Genomic DNA, 22,963 nt, shown 5'->3' on the forward strand with positions numbered 1-22,963 from the left:
CCTCCATATACCTGTCTAGTAGTCTCTTAAACTTCACTAGTGTATCTGCCTCCACCACTGACTCAGGCAGTGCATTCCACGCACCAACCACTCTCTGAGTAAAAAACCTTCCTCTAATATCCCCCTTGAACTTCCCACCCCTTACCTTAAAGCCATGTCCTCTTGTATTGAGCAGTGGTGCCCTGGGGAAGAGGCGCTGGCTGTCCACTCTATCTACTCCTCTTAATAAGCTTGAAACCTTGAGTGAAATTAGCATAAAGCAAAAGGGCAGAGGTCAATGCCCCTCCTCATTAGCTGCTGGGGCACCCTCAGTCAATGCAGTGCTGTCATGGTAACGACCGTCTTCCCGGAAACGCTGAATTGGTTTGCTTATCAGAACGTACAAGCAGATCAGATTAAATCAGCCACAGAGTATCCCTCTTACTGTTCACAAAGCACAGATTCGGGGCACAGGGTTACGTGGAACAGGGAATGATCGCTCCAATTTCCCACTTACTCAGCTGAATAGTAGGGAAATGATAAAATACTCTCTAGTGTGAATGGGAAAATACTGCATTGACTATCACGAATCTTGAAAGAGATGAAACCTACCTACAGGGGACCATTTCAAAAACAGGAATGCTATGTTAAAGTTGTGCGGTGTACTTTATTCCAAATATAAAGCATTACGTATTCCTTGACTGCAACGTGATGGGAATGGAACTCCCAGGAATGTCAAACCTCATTCAGTCTCCCACCGTGTTAGATTAATTTCCAGGCTACAGCCTGCGAGCAAAGCCAGAGAGGCTTTCAAATCTTCCACTTTTTCATGACACTTCTGCATATTCATTCTGAAAATATTGGGGGACTCTTTAAGTACGAAGCTGCTCAACGGTGCACCGGTGTAGATGGCCCAAACTTCACGAGGGAGGCATTATCGGAAATGACCAATGTCCGGTCGGTGTGGTCAGGGGGTGCGCCTTGACGATGGGGTTGCCACCCGACCAGCGCGGGTGTCGGTGGGACGGTTGGTCATCCAAAGAAAGCTCCAGTAATAGATTCAACCCCCCCGCCCCCTCCCACCGGCTGACAGGCTGATGCTTGCCGATGAGCGATGGCTGATCTCACTTGGGGCAAGGAATGATAGAAAGTGTCTCAGGAGAGGGGAAACCAACCCCTCTCCCCCCCAAACCTCCTCAGTAATTGCTGCTGATGAGCCCTGTGATGGACCTTCAGGCAGGAACTGGACTATGCTGTAAATGTCACTGCACATAACCAGGAGTCCCTCAGCAGGTTCCCGAAAGGAACTTCAACCTGTTGGAGAGGACAGGAGGGTGCAGAAAACATCCAAAACATCTGAATTTTCACACTAAAGGTTAAGTAGCCCTTGCCGACAGGTTTGTGTTATTGCCTTTACTTTCCACCTCTTTTCACGTTGTTCTCTGTCTCCACGATTCTCTACTTTCACACCCAGTGGCGGCTTTGGAAGGGACCTTCTGTACCTTAGGAAAAAGTGGTCGCTGAGTGTATGCTCGCGGCCCTGTGTTGCTGTAGCCTATCCACGTCAAGATTCAATGTGTTGTCCGTTGAGAGATGGCCTCCTGCACTCACCCCTGTCGTAACACGTGCTTGTTTGAGATACTGTTGTCTTCCTGTCCGCTTGGACCAGTCTGGCCTCTCTCATTAACAAGGCACTTTTGCCCACAGAACTGCCATCACTGGATGCTCTTCTGTTTTTCGTACCATTCCCTGTAAACTCTGGAGACTGTGGTGCGTGAAAGTCCCAGGAGGTCAGCAGTTTCTGAGATACTCAAACCACCCCGTCTGGCACCAACAATCACTCCATAGCCAGAGTCACTAAGGTCACATTTCTTCCCCATTCTGATGTTTGGTCTGAACAACAACTGAACCTCTTGACCATGTCTGCATGCTCTTATGCATTGAGTTGCTGCCACATGATTGGCTGATTAGATATTTGTATTTACGAGCTGGTGTACCTAATAAAGTGGCCACTGAGTGTAAGTTGCAATAAAGGAAGAACCTTATTCAATTAAGTTCCTTCAGGTGTTGATTATTATTTAAAAATGATCTTCACATTATAGCCAGTGTGGGAATGGGATGCTAACTGCTTGTAAAACCTTCCTTCCACAGTCTCACTTGGAATTTGTAGAGTCACCTTTAAGAATTAACTATTCCTGCCAGGTGGCACCTTGGGAACCACATATCTGATACACAGTGTGCTGGAGAAGAGAAATCTGTGAAGATTGTTGCCCGCAGTTACACGGGGTGTCAGACCCAACACCTGACGTGCTAATTTTACTTCCCAGTTTTCTGCTCCTGTGATCTGATTCCACCAGGAGCAGCAGCTTTCTGTTACCCTTTGCTCAGACGACTCGTCCGCCTGGCCTCCTTCAGCCCATCCAAAACTCTGCTGTCCGCATTCGCCCATCACCTCAGAGTCAGAATCAGGTTTGTCATCACCGACTTAGGGGACACGAAGAGTGTTGTTTTGTGGCAACACAACAGTGAAAGGACATAGAATTTCTATAAACTATATTTGAGTTAACTGATAGATTTTCTCCACGATCCAATTGTAAATTTTTGGTACTTTTTTTTCCTTGCTGGCGGTTTGATGTTTATCTTTAGAAGCTTTTTGTATGACGCATGGCTTCGGGGTTGAACACCTAATGGGTTTTTTTCCCCTCACTTTGCTTTAGTAGGGATTTTTTTCCTCTTTTTTTTCAAAACAAATTTTTTTCAATCTTTAAAACAATGTTTTTTTTCTTGAGACATTGTAAGTGTTGCTTGCTTCGATGTACCCTTGTTAATTTTGGATAATAATAAAAAGATTTGAAAAGAAAGAATTTCTATAAACTACAAAATGTAATTAAATAGTGCAAAAAAAAAGAATAATGAAATTGTGTTCAAGATGTTCATGGGCCACTATGAAATCCAGTGGTGGAGGGGAAGAAGCTGTTTCTGAATCTATCTATCTATTAATTGATTGATCGATTGATTGAGGTACAGCGCAGAATACGCCCTTTCAGCTCTTTGAGCCGCGCCCAGCAACCCCCGATTTAACCCTGGCCTAACCAAGGGACAATTTACAATGACCACTGAACCTACCCAGTGCATCTTTGGCCTGTGGGAGGACCCAGAGCACCCAGAGGAAACCCACATGGTCACGGGGAGAACGTACAAACTCCTTACAGACAGCGGCGGTGAGGGTCCTCAAGCCCCTGCATTTCCCCCTCATCTTTTTGTTGACCTCAGACCGCAGCACCTAATCATCATTTCCAATTTTCCCAATAACCTTGGTCGTCAGAAACTCCTCCTTCCAGCTCCTCTCCTAATTTTAATGACTCCAACATTGGCAGTTGTGCCTTAGCTATAAGCCTTGGTAATCCCTCCCAAATATCACCGCCTCTCCCCATTCAGGGGCTCCTTAAAACCTATGTCTCTGACTAAACTCTTATCAGTCTATGGCCTCTTCTTGTGCCAAGATGAGGCCACCCTCAGGGTGGAGGAGCCACACCTTATATTCCGTCTGGCCAGCCTCCAACCTGATAGTATGATTATCGATATCTACTTCTGGTAAACAAATTCCCCCCACCCCACCACTTCCCCTATTCCCTACTCTGACCTTTGACCTCTTCTCACCTGCTTATTACTTTCCCCTGGGACCCCTCCTCCATCTCTTCCTTCTCCTGCCCTTGACCTTTCCCACGCGCCTGGCTTCACCTATCACCTTCCAGCTGGCCTCCTTCCCCTCCCCCACCTTTTTATTCTGGCGTCTTCCCCCTTCCTTCTCAGTCCTGAAAAGGGTCTCAGCCTGAAACATCGACTATCTGTTCATTTCCACAGATGCTGCCTGGCCTGCTGAGTTCCTCCAGCATTTTGTCTGTGTTGCTTCAGATTTCCAGCATCTGCAAATTTTCCTCTCATTTTTATCTCAGTGCCTCTTTATTTTGCTCCTCTCAAATCCTCGATGCTCTGTTACCCATTAAAGACACGATACAAACACAAGATGCCGTTAAAGCCAGAAGGGAATGTTTCTCAGGTTTTCATTCATCAAGGTACAAGAGTGGAGCCCAGTGCTGTCCGAGTACCTTCCAGTAGGCACGATTTGCAGTGCGAAGGCCGGCCAATTCTCCCTTCAAGCAGGAACCAGACAAAAGAAAGAAGCAGTCTGCCTGAGAATGAGGAGGGAGCGAGCAAATGGAACTAACTGGACGCCCATACATGAGAGATAGCACAGGCACTGTGGGCCAAAGATCTCCTTCTGCAGGACTGGGTCCTCCCCCACGGGCCATGAAGAGATTCAGCACAGGAAGAGGAGACTAGAAACTATCTGACTGCTGGGTCCCGATGAAGGGCCTCAGCCCAAAACGTTCCTCTCCATTGATGCTGCCTGTCCTGCTGAGTTTCTTCAGCATTTTGCTGGATTTCCAGCAGCTGCAGAATATCTTGCGTTGCTGATTACTTCTTCACCCGAGCCTCCCTTACTATCCTAGCACAGATGACGTATAAAATAAACAGATGTATGTTGCGCTAAAATACAACACCATGCATTTTCCTCATCTATTCACTGAAATATTTTTGGGGGTGGGGGAAACAGATCAGTCCATAAAGGCTAAAATATAAAAACGACTGAACAAATGGAGGGAGATATGGCTCTCAAATTCTACCAAGTATCTTTCAAAGGCGACCTTGCCGATCGATCCGGGACTGTACTGAAACTCTTGTCGACAGGCTGATCCAACAGTCAGATAGTCCTGCTGGGTGTGCAGCGGTCAGGGAACTGTGGCTCCTGAGCTCATGTCATCACGACAAGTCCTCATCAACACCGATGCTCTCATGCCACTCATTCCCATTAACTACCTCGTAAACAAAGCTGACTTTGCAGTTTCTAATGTCTGGGAGGCAATCGGAACACAGGTTTCCCTTTAACACCCACAGTTCCTGTTCCCTTTGAATCGATTGTTTTATCTTCCTCTTTCAGATTCTGTGCTCTTTCCTGCTGGATACTGCTCCCCTCAGATCTTTGTCAATGGATGTTCCTCAACCATCACAACTAACACAGGCTACCAGCCCTGGAGTGGGAACTTACAGCCTGTCTGTCTCTATTTCCTTCTTTAGGACAGTGACGACACTTGAAAGATAATTTCTTGGCTGGAAAATGCTTTGAAATGCTGAGCTGGTGAACAGAACTAAATATAAGCTCACTTGTTTTTTTTTTCCTTTTTATTTTCTTATTTCCTTGTGACACTGAAGGAGGCCCTTTGGCCCATTGGGTCTCAGAAAGCATTCCCGTTCCTGCATAATTATTCCCCAACATGCATTTTCCCCTCAGTCCCATTACCTCCCCCGAGATTCTCCTATTCTCCTCTGCGCCTGGGGCAATGGGTCAGCTAACCTACCAACTCGAACACCTGTGGGCAAGGGGGTAACTGGAGCACCCCATGCAGTCACCAGAACAACGTGCCAACACCACACAGACAGCACCCAAGGTCCGAACAGAATCGGCGGAACTGTGAAGCAGCAGCTTTGTCAATTTCTTGGGATTTAGCCCAAACCAAGGTTACATAAGATTTAACAGAACACGGTTCATACTGAAAGGAGACTGACACAGAGTTGCCTGTAGAGCCTCCCGGCTGCAAATTGCCCAGATTTTCACGTACTACCGCTTCCTGTTTTCTCTCCTGCCCATCAAACTGTTAAAAATGCACAGCTGTCTATCCAGATGCAGGGCACGCACAATGGTTTCATTTTCATCCAGCATCAAGCAGCATGAAGCATCAGAGGGGTGAACAGGAATATACTCACTCTTTGACAAAATTATGCAGCTGCATCCTGACCGACCTCTGGGCTTGATCACAGAGAATCTGGAACACAGAAGGACCAACCATTATCATGTGCTTGCTATCGCGGACACAACTTCTGCAATTATTTCTTCTGACACAAGGACCACCCATGGAGAGTTATGCCCGAGAGGTGACACTCCTCCCTGGCTCCTCAGCAGCAGACAGATGGTGTAGTTCGGGAAACAAAAGCCATGTATCTTGGTTCAGAATCAGAATCAGGTTTATTATCACTGGGATATCAGAAAATTTGTTGCTTTGTGGGAGAGCTACAGGGCAATACATAAAATATAAATAAAATAACACACACAAGAACAGCTTCTTCCCCTCTGCCGTCCGATTCCTAAATGGACATTGAACCCTTGGACACTACCTCACTTTTTAAATATATATTATTTCTGTTATTGCACGATTTTTAATCTATTCAATACAAGTATGTATTGTATTGAACCTCTGCTGCTAAGCTAACAAATTTCGCGTCACATGCCGGTGATAATAGATCTGATTCTGATTCTGATATGCAGTGCAAAAAGAGAGCAAAAATATCAAGGTCGTGTTCATGGACTATTAGAAATCTCATGGCAGAGGGGAAGTAGCTGTTCCTAAAACATTTGAGTGTGTGAATCCAGGCTCCTGTAACCCCTCCTTGATGGTAGTAATGAGAAGAGGCTGGTCACCGCACAGTTTGCTGGAGGTGTTCTAAATGCTGCCCATTAGGGTCTAGGATCCATTTCCTGACTGGCACTTGCTTCTGTGCCCACCATCCCTGCTGTGTGCCCAGGACTTCCTGAGATGGGTTCTGACTGCCAGCCTGTGCTTTCTCTCTCCAGGAATGAAACCCCCGTGCTCCAACTTAAAAGGATCACGCTCAGCTGATCTTTGAATATGTGTCGAGTAGCATAATCATTGGATTTCATCGTGCACTCAGATTTGCAGAAAGCTTTTGTTGAGGTCCCCACACAGGAGGTGGCTGAACATGTCGGAGCATTTGGACTTGGGGAGTAGCATACCAGAGCGGACTGCGAGTTGGGTAACAGTCAGAAAGTAAGCAGGGGTGAGAAAATAAACAGGTCCTTGTCAGTTTGGCAGGCTGTGGTGAGCGGATTCCTGCAAGGATTAATGTTTGGGTACCGTTTATTCACAACCTGTTGCATCGATTTCACTGTAGGGACCACATGTAACTTCCAGGTTTACCGATAACACGTGGATACAAAGGGGTTTCCACTGGCTTCAGACAGGTTGAATGAGTGGGTTACAACATGCAGATGGAGGACAAAGTATGTGAGGTTCTCCACCTCAGTAGAGAAATAAAACAAATACTGAGATTTTTCTTAAATAGGGAGAGAATAAGAAACACAGCTATTCTAAGAGTGCTGGATGGTCTTGCATATAACTTACAAAGCTAAGTTGTAGCTGCAGCAGCCAATAAGGCCAGCAAGGAGCATGTGATCTCAAAATTCCTTTGCAGCAGAGGCCAAGAGTAGGGATGTCTTACTTCAATTACGTATTGAGACGACAAGCCAAAACAGCGGCGCGGCCGTGATCCTTGGTAGGGCCTGACTGAGACCACAGCTGGAAATCTCTGTACGATTTTGGTCCCCTTGCCTAAAGAGGGTAGTAGCTGTTGCAAAGGGAGTTCAGTGAAAATCCACTAGACTAGTTTCTGAGATGGCCTGACATATGAGATGAGATTGAGTTGACCAACTTTTTACGAAAGTTTAGAAGAAATATTCGTGCTTCCATTGAGACATGCAGAATACTTAGAAGGTTCAAAAGTGTAGATACAGGGAAAAAATGTTTCTTTAGGCTAGAGAGTCTAGAAGCAGGAAATTATTGGGAAGGGATTCAATTGATAGTTGGTCAAATGATCATTGATTTTAAAGTGCTAAAATATAAGGTGTTTTTATTTTCTTTTTATTTAGAGATACAGTGCAGAATCAGCCTTTCCAGTCCATCGAGCCGTGTCACTCAGCAACCTACCAATTTAATCCTAGCCTAATCATGGGACAATTTACAATCACCAATTCACTTATTAATGTATGTCTTTAGACTGTGGGAAAGCAGAGCACTCGGAGGAAGCCCAAGTTTGCATGGGATGGAATGTACAAACTTGCCTACGGAGGACATCGGAATTGAACTCTGAACTCTGATGCCCCGACCTGTAATAGTGTCGCACTAACCGCTACGCCACCATGGTGGCCCTTTTGTAGGGCTATGTGGTCAAATGCTAAATCTGGAAGAGAATAATCACTAAAGGAATACTTGGGAACTTTGAATGTGAGTACAGACCTGATTATAACAGTTTTTAAGCTAAATCAGGGTCAAGATGGACCATAAATAATGATCTTACCCCCAAATACATACTTTATTCATAAAAACATGCAATTATAGAAATGGTTTATTTTCAAATATCGTAACCAATATATTCACTAACAATATGTCAACATATCACTGATGTTTCATTCCTATATACTTCATCAGTAAAATATTTGACAGGTTATTACACCGGGTCCAGTAGAGCAAAACTTTTCCCTACAAAGCCCTTGCAAGGACTGCACCAAAATTCAATGCAGTGTAGTTGACACCACCAGCTTCTGGACGTCTCCTTACACTGATTGACCAACAAGTTGCGGGCAGATCAGAATGCACCTTCCACAAGATGGTGATCTCCTAGCACCATCTGACGCTTGTCCGAGAACAGCCTGTAGAGCACGGGGTCCTGCATTATGAAACTACCCAAGATAAATCCCAGCCAATTGTGCCCCTTTCCCAGTCACTTTGGCAAATGCCAACCACAACGAAACGGACGACAGTTTGATCCACGTCACAGCCACCCTGATGGTGCCGTGTGTTGGCATTGGGATATCTGGATCTGATGGGGAGGGCTTTTCACCAGCCAAAGAAAGCCCTGCTGCTTATTTGACTTTTGCTTAATGTATGCTTTTCTCGTGAATGCTACTTATATGATGCCATGTGCCTGTTATGCTGCTACTGCAAAAAAAAAGTTTTTCATTGTACCCGTGCATACTTGTACCTGTGCATTTGACTTTGAGAGTTCTGGTAATGCGGCATTCTGCCAAGTGATTTGGACAGCCTGCTCAGTGAATCATCAGACCAGATCCACCATCTCCTACTGCTGCACAGCCTCGAGGACGTTCTGTTCAGGCGACTGTTCGATTTACTTATGGTCAAAATTTCCATTAGAAAATTGTCTACAAGGGGCAGGTGGTAGGGCAAAGTCCAACTAGGGGTGGCCACAAGGTACACCTTTTCCTTCTTTCTGTGAAACATCTGCACATGATGTCCCTGTAAACTCAATCCCTTTTGGATGTATATTGTAATTTGGAAGAGGTCTCGGGCAACTGCCACAGCGGAGGACTGACGAATGGACCAAGCCAGCAGCACATACAACACCTCAAGCACCTCGTACCTGTGGAGCAGGCACCTTCTTGTCATGATCCTGAGGAAGTGTTGCTGCCATATTCTGAACTCTTCCCTCATCCTGCCTACTCACTCCAGTCCATTCTCAGCATTCACCCCCAACTTCAGGAAACCACATTCCCAACACTTCAGGTAATCAGGCCTGACTCTGAAGGACACAAGGGATCTGCCTGACAAGTTGCCGAAGGAGATGGCTTTGATCTGCTGCTGGTTTAAACTGGTTGGAGGTGATGATCACAGACATCCCACCTCTCCCGGAAGTTCCGGGAGTCTCCTGCATAATAATAGTGGCTCCCTGATGCCCGCAAATTATATACAATATCACGGAAATCAATTATTTTGAGAGCGAGCAAGCGAGGGAGAGAAAGCAAAAGAGAGCGCGAGAGCGACCATGGCAGAGTGTTCCAAAAAAAAGAAAATATAAAACGTACTTCACCCCAGACTACACTAAAGTGTACCCCTGCCTAATAGAGATCAAAAATAATGACACAGTTGCTCGCTGTGCTGTTTGCAACAGTGACTTTTCTATTGCCCATTGTGGGTTAAGACTGTAAAAGATATGTTGAGGTGAGTTTAACACGTGTCATTCGTTCATTAGCGTAGCTAACGTTATTTAAACTAGCTGGCTAGCTGCTAAGGAGCTACTCTATTGCAGACATCCCACCTCTCCCAGAAGTTCCGGGAGTCTCCCACAATTTGAAGGTGCTACCTCCCTGAAATGAAGTTTTGCAGGTAGGATGTCAGTGATCAAGGGTCTGAGCAGAAGATGCCAATGTCAAACATGCAAAGTGGGGGTGGGGTGGGGGCTTTGACTGTGAGCCCCTTCCCTCCATGCACTGAGATTATCACCTGTATTGTAATTGCACCCTGCATGAATTAATTCAGCAAAAGGCTCAACATTACACAACACACGAGCAAATCAGGGGAATGAGGATTCCTTGCCTAATTCTGGATTAGATCACAGACCTTGCTGTTTCCCATCCATTGATTAGGTCTGAGCAACTGATTTAAGTCTCCGTTGCAGATTCACTCCACAAAGCCCCTTTTGGAGAGCACACCCATCTGTGTGATGTTTTGTCAAAAGCTCTTTCTTAGTCTAAAATGACTAGGCAGTGTCCATCCACAGGATTTGCGTCACCTATTTTTCCAGCAGGAATCAGAGGACAACAGCTATCAGCACGATCCATACAGCATGATCTATACCACGCTTAGCGTGGTAGAAGGAAGCCAGGGTCACTAAGAATCACAAAAGCTTTTTCTTGGTCTGCGGGTTTTGTACCAGACATGTGGTATGCTCACCTAACAACCCATACATTACATTGAGAATGGGGAAAAAGAAGTGCTGTGAGACGCCTCTCCCCAGAACGGAAGGCGATTCTTCCGGCCAACCTTCCGGGTAATTTGCAGTGTGTGTCCCCACACTTCCTCCCTCAACCCCCAATCCAGTTTCCCAAACACACCCGATACAAAACTCCGCTGTCTCACCACTCGTTCCGCCCTCACTATTTCACGATTGGCTTGACGATTGTCATTCAAATCTCTCCCGTCCCTTACCCCAAATCAACAACTCACATGATCAAACCTACATCGCGATCAGGCCGTCAAATGCGTGTTGAGGAATAAAAGAGAAAAAATTGTTAGGTTTTGCCCAGAACTCATAATTTTCCGTAATATATTCATGTTAAAATGAAAATAAAGTAATCAATATATCTTAAAGTGAGCCCCGAATTCCGGGAATATTTTGCCTTCTATATTAGCACTCCTCTCATGTTTCTTCGGCCACCGTCTACAATCCCAACTATCCCTGCGTAAGAAATTATTACTCTCAGGGTTCCATATCAATGGAGTCAACCCTCACCCAAACTCCTCTGCGCGTCAGAATACGCCCGGTCTCTCCAACAGGGGCTCAGGTTTAGCTGAGGAGCGTTGCCGGGGGAAATGGGTGCTGGGTGTGCCCTGGAATGGATTAGTGATTTTATTCCTGAGCACTTTGCCAGTGATCTCTCGTGTTTTTACTCCAGTGTTCTTTTTTCTCTCACGCGCTCCGGAGCATTAAGAATGCGAGAACCAATTCTCTTTCTTCTTTGTATCAAATATCAAACAATGGAACATCGTGCAAAACGTTCAGCAAAATGGGTCTGACTGGAGTTGCCAATTCTAAAACTTTTACGATATTCCTTGGATGAGACAGTGAACCATTTGTCACAACTGGATTCAGTTTTCCCGACAGTGCTGAATTGGACGCGTCTCGCTACCCCAAAGTGTGGGAACAGCGCATTTAAGAAAGTTGTTCACAGATTCACATATGCTCTCCAGATACAATAAATATGCTGTAACCAAATTCGTCCTCCGGAAGGGGGATCGCTTATGAAAAAGAATTGCCTTAGAATATTTTGCAAATAAAAAGCCGACGGAACAGGGAAATCAATGAACTGAAACCTAAGCAGGTGATATTTGTTAATTATCAGTATTTAAGGGGAGGCTCTATTTATTGTGCAAATAAACTTGTCTGGCGCACATGCCGGTGCCAGATATGCATTAAATATTTGGCAGCGCGGTAACCATGTGATGCTATATTTGAGCCAAATAGCTGATAAATGAAATCCACTAATATTTCCTTTCCAGACTGTTAGTCAGCAACTTTAGTGCCTGACACATTAATAGCACAACCCTAGATATAAGCAGTTAGGGAAAACTCGATTCCTTCCCCTCCCCTCTGCTTCCCTCCAGCCCCGAGGGGTTGCCTCTTGCCGGGCACAGATCCCTCAGGCATCGGCCTCCATTCAAACCACACCAAGGTGCCTACTATTTTTTTGTATCTGAGGCAGACCGCTCTCCCACAGGGGAAGGAAATCACGGCCGGCTTCTCCTGTCTTTAACAACTCCCACATGTGTAGATATTCATCTGCTGGCCATTGACGTCGGCAGAGCCCGGACCATGGTGCTGAGGCAAGCTGGAACAATCCCATTGCCACCCCGGCTAAATGATCAAACACTGTGTATTCTCAATTTACACGGAGTACTGAGTTCCTCTCGCCAGTCAGCTGTCTGTCTTTCCGCTTGCTTTGGATTTAATGATTCATCACGCCCGTTTTTGCCAGTCAGTACCACCTACTACACACTGTGGTGTTTGAGGCCGTGATATGCTGGCGCTGGAGGCGGTGCAGAGGAGGTTCACCGGGTTTGATTCCAGAGATGAGGGGGTGAGACGATGAGGAGAGATTGAGTCGCCTGGGACTGCACTCGCTGGAATTCAGGAAATTGAGAGGAGATCTTACAGAAACATATACAATTATGAAAGGGCATAAAATAGAGGCAGGAAAATTGTTTCCACTGATAGGTGAGACTCGAACTAGGAGACATAGCCTCAAGATTTGGGGGGGGGGGGTGGGCAGTAGATTTAGGACAGAGATGAGGAGGAACTGACTTTCCCAAAGGGTGTTGAATCTGTGGAATTCTCTGCCCAATGAAGCAGTGGAGGCGACCTCAGTAAATATATTTAAGACAAGGGTGGGTAGATTTCTGCATAGTGGGGAAATTAAGGGTTATGGGGAAAAGGCAGGTAGGTGGAGATGAGTCCATGGCCAGATCAGCTATGATCTTATTGAATGGTGGAGCAGGCTCAATGGGCCAGATGGCTGACTCCTGCTCCTATTTCTTATGTTCTTATGTTATATGGCAGAAAAACTTTCAAAAAGTTGTTTTCTGTGAGATTACGAGGCTACTTTGGGATTGCATATTTAAGACCAACACTTTCGGCAATGACTGTAGTATACAGCATGCTTGGGGTTTGTAGTCCGAGATGGTAGTAAAAGTCATTGGATACTGAATTAATTTCAAGCTCGTCAAAGGAGGAGCACATTCTACATCAGCATTCCTCTCCGCGCCTTGTGGTGCATCGGGCAGTAACCTTGCCTTTTCCTTAGCATTTTTGTCTTTATTTTCACAAGGCCAGATCGCCAGCTCGACACTCAACCCAGCACTGATGAAAAGTGAGCAAGGAGCTGGCCGGATTCGAACCCAAGACCACTCGTCTCGACGTCCGGTGCAGACGCCACTACACCACTACACCATCAGAGGCGGCATTTGGAAATTGGTCTTTATTTGAAAGAAGTCCGAACACACAAGAGTTACTTCATAAGTTAAGGACTTTTGCATGCAGATGGCATTATCCATCTGGTATACATAACCATCCAAATCATCCACTACATACAAAGGAAACATGAATCAGACTAAGGTTTGCAACATGGGTTAATATATAATGATGAGTTGTAAGCATTAAATGATTGTTAATAATAATTGTATTTTGTTAGTATCCCTCAGCTGGAAAGGCTCCAGTGGGCTTTTTGCCAACAGTAACATTAGATCTACAGCTGGCCTGCTGCCCACTGGAACAGTGTGTTGATTCTATACACCCTGCTGTGCCATGTTCAAAGTTCAAAGTTCAAAGTAAATTTATTATCAAAGAACATACACGTTATCATATACAACCCTGAGATTCATTTTCTTTCAGGCATTCACAGTAAATACAGAGAAACACAACAAAACCAATGAAGAACCACAAGCAACAAGACGGACAGACAACCTATATACAACAAACTATGCAAATGTACAGAAAGCAAACAAAATAATAATAATAAATAAATAAGCAATAAATATCGAGAACTTGAGATGAGGAGTCCTTGAAGGTGTCCATAGGTTGCTGGAATCATTTCAGTGTTGGGGTGAGTGAAGTTATCCCCACTGGTTCCAGAGCCTGCTGGCTGATGTATGAAAACTGTTTCTGAACCTGGTGGTGTGGGTCCTAGGTCAATGAACCTTCTCCCCAATGGCAGCAGAGAGAAGAGAGAGTGCGCAGATGGTGAGGGGTCCTCGACGATGGATGCTGCTTTCCTGTGACAGTGCTCAGCGTAGCTGTGCTCAATGGTGGGGGGGGCTTTACCCGTAATGGACTGGGCCGTATCCATTACTTTTTGCTGTTCTTTTCTGTGCAAGGGCATTGGTGTTTCCATACCAGGCCGTGATGGAACCAGTCAATACACTCTCCACCACACATCTATAGACTTCTGTTAAAATTTAAGATGACGTGCCAAATCTATGCAAGCTTCTAAGAAAGTAGAGGCGCTGCCTTGCTTTCTTTATAATGGCACCCATGTGCTGGACCCAGGCCAGCTCCTCTGAAATGATAACACCAAAGAATTTAAAGTTGTTGATCCTCTTCATCTCTGACCCCTCCTTTGAGGACATCCGGTTTCTTCCTCTTGTGTCAATAATCAGCTCCTTGGTCTTGCTGACATTGAGTGAGAGGTCGTTGCTGTGGCACTGGTCAGCCACATTTTCAATCTCCCTCCTATATGCTGATTCATCACCACCTTTGATTTGGCCAACGACAGTGCTGTCATCCGCAAACTTAAATATGACATTGGAGCTGTGCTTAGCCCCACAGTCATAATTATAAAGGGGATACAGCGGGGAGGGGAGGGAGGGAACGTCAACTCAGACCATAAGAGGCCTGCGTCGGGCATTTTCATGCCTTACAAGGCGCAGATTGGAAATCTGTGTGGGGTGCCACTCCTCGCACAGACTAGAGCAATGTGTGGTTAAGTGCCTTGCTCAAGGGCACAAACACGCTGCCACAGCTGAGGCTCGAACTGGCGATCTTCAAATCACTAGACAAACGCCTTAACCACTTGGCCACGTAGAGTGGGGAGGGGGGGGTGGCGAAGCACAAAGTCATGTGGTGCCCCTGTGCTGATGGAGATCGTGGAGGAGATGTTGTTACCAATCTGAATTTACTGGGGTCTGTAAGTGCGGAAATCAAGGATTCAGTTGCACAAGGAGGTATTGAGGCCTAAGCGTTGGAGCTTACTGATTATCTTGTCGATAGGACATGGGTATTTCTTACATGACGGTCCCTGTTTTGGATGGAAGTCACATTTCCAGTGATGTCCCCATCGATAATTCAATACCATCTTTACAGAGTAATGCTTTTGCCTACAAAGTCTGTAAAATAATGAGGGCTATCTTGACCACTTAGGAGGGATTGCTCTCCCGTGTCTCACACTTGAAGCTTATAAACATTTGAAGACATCACAGTCATACAGCTTAGAACCCAAAGTGCATGTGCTATTCATTTGTAGAACCTCCCCCGTTGTCTCAATTCCCCACTCTTTCCCCATAGCTCTTCATTGCCAGTTCCCTTTGGAAGGTTCTTGGCAGGCAATTACAATTCCATGGATTAATGAGAACTCCTCTCATGATATTGTTTGACTGCAAAGCTATATAGCGTTAGCAAATGTCATGTAGTACTGTGATTTTGAGTTGCAATATCAATTTCCAGAGCATGATATAGATTTAATTTCATCCAAGGGGTTCCACAGGTCCATGAAAGCTCCATCATATGCAAAATTAAAAGAAGTTCATAGACCTTGGTCTCAATATCTCCTTGTGCAGCTGGATCCCTGATTTCCTCACTTACAGATCCCAGTCAGTTCAGATTGACAACAACATCTGCTGCACGTTCTCCATCGGCACAGGTTCACCACGAACCTGTGTGCTTAGCCCCCTGCTTTACTTGCTCTGCACTCATGCCTGAGAGACTCAGTGCAGCTCCAATGCAATATTCAAGTTTGCTGACTATTCAGTGTCGCAGGCCGAATCAAACAGGGTGATGAATCAGCATATAGGCTCTTGAACCAAATCAGACAGCTTCACTCAACCTCAATTGCCCCGTCATTGAAATATTCCCACAACCAATGGACTCACTTTCAAGGACTCTTCATCTCATGTTCTCTGTATTTATTGTTTATTTATTTATTTACTTATGTTTGTGTTTGCTCAGTTTGTTGTCTTTTGCACACTGGTTGAAGCCCAAGTTGGTGCAGTTTTTTATTGATTCTGTTACTGTTATTATTCTCCAGATTTACTGAATATGCCTGCGCGAAAATGAATCTCAGGGTTATAAAATGGTGACATGTATGTCCCTTGAACTTTGAAAAGAAATTTCTGTACTCATTATCAACACTGAATTTCTCTGGAGGAAGGCCTGCTTTCTGCTGCAGCAGAGGCATTAACTTACTGTATCATGTCCCCCAACAATAAAGTTTTGCACATGTGCAACTGTCCATTGACTATTTTAGTCATCTGGTTGGAGACCATTCTGGGTTTGAGAAGGTCCCATAAAATCAGTGGTGGGTAAAAGCTCAGTGTTAAGTATTGTGCTGCCTGAAACACGACTACAAATTCCATAATTGTCTGCTGCTCTTAAGTGATTCATGGCTTCTCTGAAAGTCCCAGCACAAGTGTGGGGTATGGTACCATACTGGCCACGTTACTAGATGAGAAACCCTGAGGTTGGAACTAACATTCTGGGGGCACGAGTTCAAATATCCATGTATTGGCTGAAGAGTTAAATCTGTATTACTTAAATTAAAGAAGCCTGCATCAGAACCATCAATCGTATTTTTATGAGAATATATTGCTTCTCTAATTGTTCTTAGGAAAGGTAATCTGCTGCCTGTTCTGTGCTGACCCACTCGTGACTCCAGAATTAATTAGCTGACTCTTGACTGCCCTTTGAAGCGTCTAACAGGCTACTCTGTTCTCTAGGATGTGGCTTATGTGCAATACATTCTGGCTTGAAATATTTATTTCGCAATGTGATATGTATCTAAGGCTGATCCACTTTCCCTCCGGGAGACCTTCTTATGAACTAGTTCTTAATCAAAAGCAATCTTTTATTGTCTAGTTCTATGCTTTTGCATAGACAGATTGGATGAACATTGAAGATTCAGGATTGTTTAATGCCATTTCCTGTACACAAGCGTAAAAGGGAACAAAATCATTGTTACTCTGGATCCAATGCAGCAGAAAAAAACAGAATAAGATAAAAAAACACAATAATAAATAAAATTACAATAAATATAAATACGTAAGTTAGCTTATATACATAGACTGACTGTAAGTCGACAAAGTGATGCTAGGCACCGACATACTGTAAGGTGACTGACAGGAGATGATAAAGTAGTGGTGGTTGTGGGTGTGGAGGGGTAGGTTTGTGGGCGGAGGTGTTGATCAGCCTTACTGCTTGGGGAAAGTAACTGTTTTTGAGTCTGGTGCTCCTCTTATGGATTCTACGCAGCCTTTTCCCTGATGGAATGTTGCAAATCAACCCAAGCTGCAAATCAGTTATTATACTGCAGAGTCCCATCTTCTTCTGTGTTTTAGGCTCAAGCACACCCGCTATCTTTGATTAAAACTGCTGGCAAACCAGATGATCTGAAGTTGTGAGCTGGTCCCGATCCAAACCTAGATTCCTTACCCAAGTGTTGGCTTGGCTCAGTTTGTGGAATGCATCCATTTCATGAGAGTAATGGCTCAGGCTCTGTCATGATCAAGGTTAACAAACTGATACAGAGCCGAGGGGCGATGCATTACAGGAAATGGATGAAACTTTGAAACTTGCTTCAAAGGTCTTATGGCGTGAGTCAGAATAGGAAATTCTCTTAAGTATCCTGGTTATTAATCACTACCAAAAATACCCACAAGATTTTCTAGTCATTGATGTTTCAAGGTCTCCGGGTGTTCTTTTCAATGAGCCATAGCAAGTTACCACCAAGTAACAGGGATTAACTGAGAAAGCAAATTAACCATTGGTTATTTAGGTGGTGGGGGGGGGAGTGGTATATAAAATAAATCCTGTTACAATTCTCCTGGGCATCAGTGAGACAACCCCCGCAGTAGTATACACGGTTCTGTTCCCCTTATTTAAGGAAGCATATACTTATATTGGAGAAAATTCAGAAAAGGCTCAGCAGGCGGATTTCTGGAACGAAAGGAATGTACTACGAGGAATAATTGAGTATTTTGGGTCTATGCTCATCAGATTATGGAATGAAAGGAGAACTTATTGAAACAAACATGATTCTGAGGGGGGATTTGATGGGGTAGACAGAAATATTTCCTCCCGAGGGTGCTTTTTAAAATTTAGAGATATGCCAGATTGGGGACCCTTCTGATCCAACGAGCCCGCACAGCCCAATTACATCTACATGACTGATTAACCTACTAGCCTGTATGTCTTTGGAATGTTGGAAGAAGCCCACGCAGTGACGGGGGGAATGTACAAATTCCTTACAGCAGTGGGGTGGGGGGGGGGAGGAATTGAACCCAGGTCACTGGCACTACAATAGTGTAACGTTAACTGCTACGATGCTGTGTCGCCCATGGTACTTCATCTCCAAGTAAGGGCTTGCCCTTTGAAGAAGGAGTCGGACAGACCTTTCTTTATTGAGAAGGGCATGAATCCCTGGAGTACTGCATCTAGACAGCTAAACAAAAGGTTCGAAGGTCCATTTTATTGTTGAAGTATGCACGTATAATATAACTTTGATATTCGCCTTCTCCAGATAGCTATGAAATACAGGAAAAAAAATATTGGAGCCTTTGAAAGAAAAGTCATCCAACCTTTTCCCCGTACAAAAAGGAAAAAGAAGCAAAACTCGCATCCCCAAACACCCACTCCCTCCCTTGCACAAAAACTAATGAATCGCTGAAGAGGCAGAATTGTTGAGTATATTCCGAACAGAGATGGATTATTGGACTAGAGCAGAGTCAAGGGAAATGAGAAATAGACATTAAAATGTTGAAGCTGTAAAATGTTTAAAACTGCTGGCACTATTTAAAAAAATTGAAAATAGAATGCCAGCGGTGTGTCGTTGATACATTGCTTCAGTGCTGTTTTACTGGAGACTCTCTCTGACCCTGGGGAACAACGGCTTGCTTACGTGGTATAAAGCACACAGCAGAGAAATGCCTCTTTGCACAAGGTAAATTATTTTATAAATAGAACGCCTATGGGGGCGAGTTTAAATAACCAGCAAACCTGCAGTGTCTTAGGGAATGCATGAGAGAATCGAGACATATGTTAAACGTGTTGATTGGTGAAATTATAAAATCTAGACACTAAGCCTGAATCATTCCCTCCCAACTGAAATAACAAGTAACCCCCCCCCCCATCAAGAGATAGTCCGCTGTTTTAATTGAGACAGCACACACTCAAACAAAACAAGATGCCGTGCTGCTTGGTTTCCAGACAGGTAACCTGTCTAAAGATGGGAGTCTATGGAGACCGATTTGACTGTAAAACAGAACTTACTGAAGTTCTTCAGCTTCCACCTCACCCTTAGATTTACCCGGTCCATTTCCGACATCTCCCTCCCCTTTCTCAATCTTTCTGTCTCTATCACTGGAGACAGTTTATCTACTGATATCTTTTACAAACCCATGGATACTCACAGCTACCTGGGCTATACCTCTTCCCACCCAGTCACTTGTAAAACATGTCACTCGTTTCACTCAGTTTCTCCGTCTCCACCGCATCTGCTCTCAGGTTGAGGCTTTTCATTCCAGAACTAATGAGATGTCTTCCTTCTTCAAAGAAAGGGGCTTTTCTTCTGCCACTATCAACGCTGCCCTCACCCGTGTCTCTTCCACTTTGCATATATCTGCCCTCACCCCATCCTCCTGCCACCACACCAACGACAGAGTTCCTCTTGTCCCCACCAGCCTCTGTGCCCAGCATATAATTCTCCATAACTTCCGCCATCTCCAATGGGATCTGACAATGAAGCACATCTTTCCCTCCCTTCCCCCCACTCTCTGCTTTCCACAGGAACTGCTCCCTATATGACTCCCTTGTCCATTCATCCCTCCCCGCTGATCTCCCTCCTGGCACTTATCCTTGCAAGCGGAACAAGCGCTACACCGGCTCTTACACCTCCTCCCTCACTACGATTCAGGGCCCCAAACAGTCCTTCCAGGTGAGGCGACACTTCACCTGTGAGTCTGTTGGTGTCATATACTGTGTTCGATGCTCCTGGTGTGGTCTCCTGCATCTCGGTGAGACCCGACGCAGATCGGGAGACCGCTTCACTGAGCACTCACGCTCTGACCACCAGAAAGAGCCGGATCTCCCGGTGTCCACCCATTTCAATCCTACTTCCCATTCCCATTCTGACATGTCAGTCCATGGCCTCCTCTACTGTCGCGATGAGGCCACACTCAGGTTGGAGGAGCAACACCTTATATTCTGTCTGGGTAGCCTCCAACCTGATGGCATGAACATCTATTTCTCTAACTTCCGGTAAACGTTACCTCCTCCCCTTCACAACTTCCAATTTCTGTTTCCTCTCTCACTTTATCTTCTTATCTGCCCATCACCTCCAGCTGGTGCTCCTCCCCCTTTCCCTTTCTTCTGCCTTCTGTCCTCTCCTACCACATTCCCCCTTCTCCAGCCCTTTATCACTTTCACCAATCAACTTCCCAGCTCTTTGCTTCACCCTCTCCCCCTCTCCCGGTTTCACTGATCACCTACCACCTTGTACTTCTTCCTCAGCTCCCCCCCCCCCACCTTCTTATTGTGACTTTATTTCTTTTTCTCCAGTCCTGAAGAAGGGTCTCAGCCTGAAACATTGACTGTTTACTCTTTTCCATAGATGCTGCCTGGTCTGCTGAGTTCCTCCAGCATTTTTTTGTGTGTCACTTGGATTTCCAGCATCTGCAGATTTTCTTGCGACTGAAGTTCTGAGGTCACTGTATTTCATTAGTCACAAGAGGAGATATTTGCTCCACACTATAACACTCTCTGATGAGCCCATAGGAGAAGCATTATATCCACTAAAGGACATCTGCAGTAGCTGCCCAGAAGCGCTAGGTCTTCACGCACAATCAGGAACAGGGAAAATTCTTTCACGGAGTTAAGGATGCTACCTGGAAATTGTGGTGTAGCAGATTCAAGGGACTTTTTGCTGTGAGATTGGATACCTACACCTCAGGGACTGCAGCGGTTCAAGAAGGCAGCTCGTCACCACCTTCTCAGGGGCAACTAGGGATGGGCAGTAAATGCCAGCGGTGCCCACATCCCGTAAACGAACAAATTTTTTAAAAACTATATCCAGAACGAGGAAACAGATGTGCGAAAGGGGGCCGGAAGACAAATAGAGTCAGTCAAAAGGCAGGTCTGCTGCTAATACACAGAGGCTGAAGACATGCCACTTACGAGGGCGGAGAAACAGTGAGAATAAATCTACCATCTCAGCAGAAATCAGTGTGACACCGCAGTTCCAAATCACATAGGGTTGTCTCTGAGGACAGGGGTTGGACCAATCTATCAATCCACTATCTGGAAGAATTGGGGCTAAAGTGAAGCACTGAGATTGGAAAGTTACTCTGAATGACATTTTCCCTCTTTTTTTAAATTAATAGAGGGTTGTAACATATAACATTAAGTTTTGTATCACATGACAGTGCTTGTTGTATGTTGTTACATGTTGTCAGTTATGGGAGCTGTTGGCCTGTGCACTAACTAGCTTAATGTACGGAACTCCTGCTTTGGACAACCTGATCATCTTCAGTGTTGGAATGCCTGTTACGCCGCTGGCATTTAGGGCAGTGCTGTTTCCATAGCAATTTTTTTTGACCAGTCAGGGATGTTAGCCCTGAGCTGAATCCCCGAATCTGTAGGACCGGTGGACCACTCCTAGTCTGGCCCTCTACCCTTTGACCTGTTTGGCATGGGTGACCCTAGCAAGAGTCAAAGCACAAGGCCCTGACTCCGGCCAACATCGCTCTCTGGGTCGTTGAGGCACGCAAGCCTCCAAGCCCTGTGACAAGGTAATGCTCCTCTTGGAGATTGGACAATTTAAGTTCTTGTATAAATAAAGTACCTATGCTAGTTCAAATAACTGGCTATTCTCCAATATCTGAATGAGAATGAGGTCAGGTCTGCTAAGACGTCACCTGAAAGCAGAACCTCTTTCTGCACTGCTCCCACTCCTACCTCTAATGTTAGAAATTCCCTATGTCTATAGAGAACCTCAATGACAATTAGATTATTGCTGTCATTTACATATGCAGATAGGGTAACATCAATGACAATTAGATTATTGCTGTCATTTACATATGCAGATAGGGTAACATCAATGACAATTAGATTATTGCTGTCATTTACATATGCAGATAGGGTAACATCAATGACAATTAGATTATTGCTGTCATTTACATATGCAGATAGGGTAACATCAATGACAATTAGATTATTGCTGTCATTTACATATGCAGATAGGGTAACCAATGACATTAGATTATTGCTGAAATTTACATATGCAGATAGAGTAACGTCAATGAGGTGAGTTAGTGAAATGAGAAAGGTGCAATGCCATTGGAAAAACGGGTACAGTCACGGTAAACTGGGACATCCTGTATTGTAAATGAGGAATGCCAGATTGTGAACCAATTGACTGAGCTGCAATGAAGGAAGTGAGACTCAAAGTCAAAGTATATTTATTATTGAAGTATAACACCCTGAGATTCATTTTCTTGCAGGCATTCACAGTAAATCCTCCAAAAGGACCACAACCATGTTGCTGGGTTTGGAGGCTTGTGTGCCTCAATGCCCCAGAGAGCGATGCTGGCTGGAGTCTGGGCTTTATGCTTTGGCTCTTGGTAGGGTCACCCATGCCAAACAGGTCAGAGGGTAGAGGCCAGACAAAGAGAGGTCCACTAGTCCCCCAGGTTCAGGGGTTCAGCTCGGGGCTAACAACCCTGACTGGTCAAACAAAATTGTTATGCAAACAACAATGAAGAATCCTTCTACACCTGAGTGTAACGGTGTTCCTGGGTCT

The 22,963-nt window shown here is 45.0% G+C and overlaps 1 protein-coding gene across 1 annotated transcript in view; it reads right to left on the minus strand.

Moving 5' to 3' along the window:
• Positions 1 to 22,963, minus strand: part of acap3a (ArfGAP with coiled-coil, ankyrin repeat and PH domains 3a) — a 385,203-nt gene that overhangs the window by 130,684 nt on the left and 231,556 nt on the right. The window contains exon 5 of the mRNA XM_072245228.1: positions 5,806 to 5,864. Within this exon, the coding sequence (XP_072101329.1) occupies positions 5,806 to 5,864 (59 nt within the window). The remainder of the gene's footprint in view (positions 1 to 5,805; positions 5,865 to 22,963) is intronic.

This window comes from Mobula birostris, chromosome 27 (genome assembly GCF_030028105.1).
Source record: "Mobula birostris isolate sMobBir1 chromosome 27, sMobBir1.hap1, whole genome shotgun sequence".
Taxonomy (NCBI): Eukaryota; Metazoa; Chordata; class Chondrichthyes; order Myliobatiformes; family Myliobatidae; genus Mobula; species Mobula birostris.